The sequence below is a fragment of the Eimeria tenella genome, genomic scaffold, assembly GCF_000499545.2.
Source record: "Eimeria tenella Houghton genomic scaffold, Eth_scaff396, whole genome shotgun sequence".
Lineage (NCBI taxonomy): Eukaryota > Apicomplexa > Conoidasida > Eucoccidiorida > Eimeriidae > Eimeria > Eimeria tenella.
The window spans coordinates 3,422-5,000 of record NW_013544872.1 but is presented as its reverse complement, the minus strand read 5'-3'; the positions used below and the strand labels follow the sequence as shown (position 1 = coordinate 5,000).

Genomic DNA, 1,579 nt, shown 5'->3' with positions numbered 1-1,579 from the left:
TGTGCCTTTTGCTGCTGCCTCTCCTCACGGCCCTACGCAGCTCCCGCTGCAGCAGTCGCTCTTCAGCAGCAGCAGCAGCAGCAGCAACATGACGCGGCGGTTCGCCACCCCACAAGGGGCCTTGCCAGCGCCCTTCGTGAAACAGCTGCCCAACAGGCATTTGCAGCAGCTGCTGCAGCTTTCCCCCAATCCGCAGCAGCAGCAGCAGCAGCAGCAGCACGAACCAGAGGAGACTACGGTGAGATTAGGCTGCGCTATCAGGCCCGTCAGTTGCTGCTGCTGCTGCTGCTGTAGGAAGAATTAATCCCTTGCTGCTGTTGCTCCACTTCTCCCGCTCCCCCGTGCGCCTCCAGCTCCGCCGCTCTTGCTGCTTCTGCTGCTGCTTCTGCTGCTGCTGCTGCTGCTGCAGCAGGAGCTTGAGCCTGAGGCGGAGCCGTGGGATGGCCGCAGGGCGCCGCCGGGCCGTTTTTGTCTTCGCCTTTTTTTTGATATTGGATATGAAGAAGAAGCAGTTGTTAATGCCCTTGTCAAGTCAGCAGCAGCACTTGCTACTGCTGCTGCTGCTGCTGCTGCTGCTGTTGATGCCGCTGCGTCTGCTGCGACGGCCTTCAGCGCTGCTCGCGGTGCAAGTTCGACAGCGGTAGCTGCTGCTGCTGCTGCTGCTGCAGCGGCTACCGGGGCTACTACTGCTGCTGCTGCTCCAGCTCATGCTGCTGCTGCTGCTGCGGTGCTGCTGCTGCTGCTGTGCTGCAGACACATAAAGGAGCTGACCAGAGAAGACGCGAAGTCTGTTTGGCTCGGTTTGCAGCGCCGTGGGCAAATCGAAGTTGGAAAATTTCCTGATCCGGTTTGCTGTTGGTGCTGCTGCTGCTTTTGGTGTTGCTGCTGCTCTTGCTAGTGCAGTCTTTGCTGCTGCTGCTTTTTCTGGTGCTGCGCCTGCTGCTGTTGCTTTTGCTGCTGCTGCTCTTGCTGTTATTTCCCTTTAAGCTTGAATATGCTGCTGTAGATGCGGTTTGGCTGCTGCGAGTAGTGCTCCTGCTGCTGCTGCAACTTTTCTCCTGCTGCAGTTGAGCTGTTCAGGCGCTTTTGCTGCTGCGCTGCTTCTGCTGCTGTTGCTGCTGTTGCAGGTGGTAGCGTCTGCTGCAGCAGATTTGCTGCAGGCCGAAGCAGGAGTCTACAGCGAGGTGGCTGCTCTTCCAGATAAGAACTAAAAGAAAGAAACAAAATTAAGTTTTAAATTAAAGAAACAAAATGAGAAGAAGCAGTTAACAAAAAAAGGAGAGGCAACAGTGATTTAGAGCAGCAGCTGCAGCAGCAGCAGCAGCAGCAGCAGCGGTTGCAGCAGGAAGAGACAAATGATCGAAAGAACTTCTAGGAACTCCACTGAGGAGCCACTGCTTCTGCTGCTGCTTCTGCTGTTGTTGGTCTTCGGCGTGCTCCAGTTGTTGCTGCTGGTGCTGCTGCAGTGCCAGCAGCAGCTGCTGCTGCTAGTGCAGTGCCAGCAGCAGCTGCCGCTGCAGAGCAGAGCTGCTGCAGCGTGTGGGCTCAATTGGGTTGGAATATTTGAATAAATAAAAAG

At 56.2% G+C, this 1,579-nt stretch overlaps 1 protein-coding gene across 1 annotated transcript in view; it reads left to right on the top strand.

Annotated features, from left to right (window-relative positions):
* The window catches only part of ETH_00028560 (uncharacterized protein), a gene marked incomplete at both ends in the record, with an annotated part of 4,422 nt that extends 3,211 nt beyond the window's left edge, over positions 1 to 1,211 (top strand). Inside the window, 4 exons of the mRNA XM_013379784.1 lie at positions 1 to 238; positions 410 to 531; positions 754 to 847; positions 1,128 to 1,211. The exon at positions 1 to 238 is cut by the window's left edge and continues 571 nt beyond it. Of these exons, the coding sequence (XP_013235238.1) occupies positions 1 to 238; positions 410 to 531; positions 754 to 847; positions 1,128 to 1,211 (538 nt within the window). The remainder of the gene's footprint in view (positions 239 to 409; positions 532 to 753; positions 848 to 1,127) is intronic.
* Between the last annotated feature and the right edge of the window lie 368 nt (positions 1,212 to 1,579).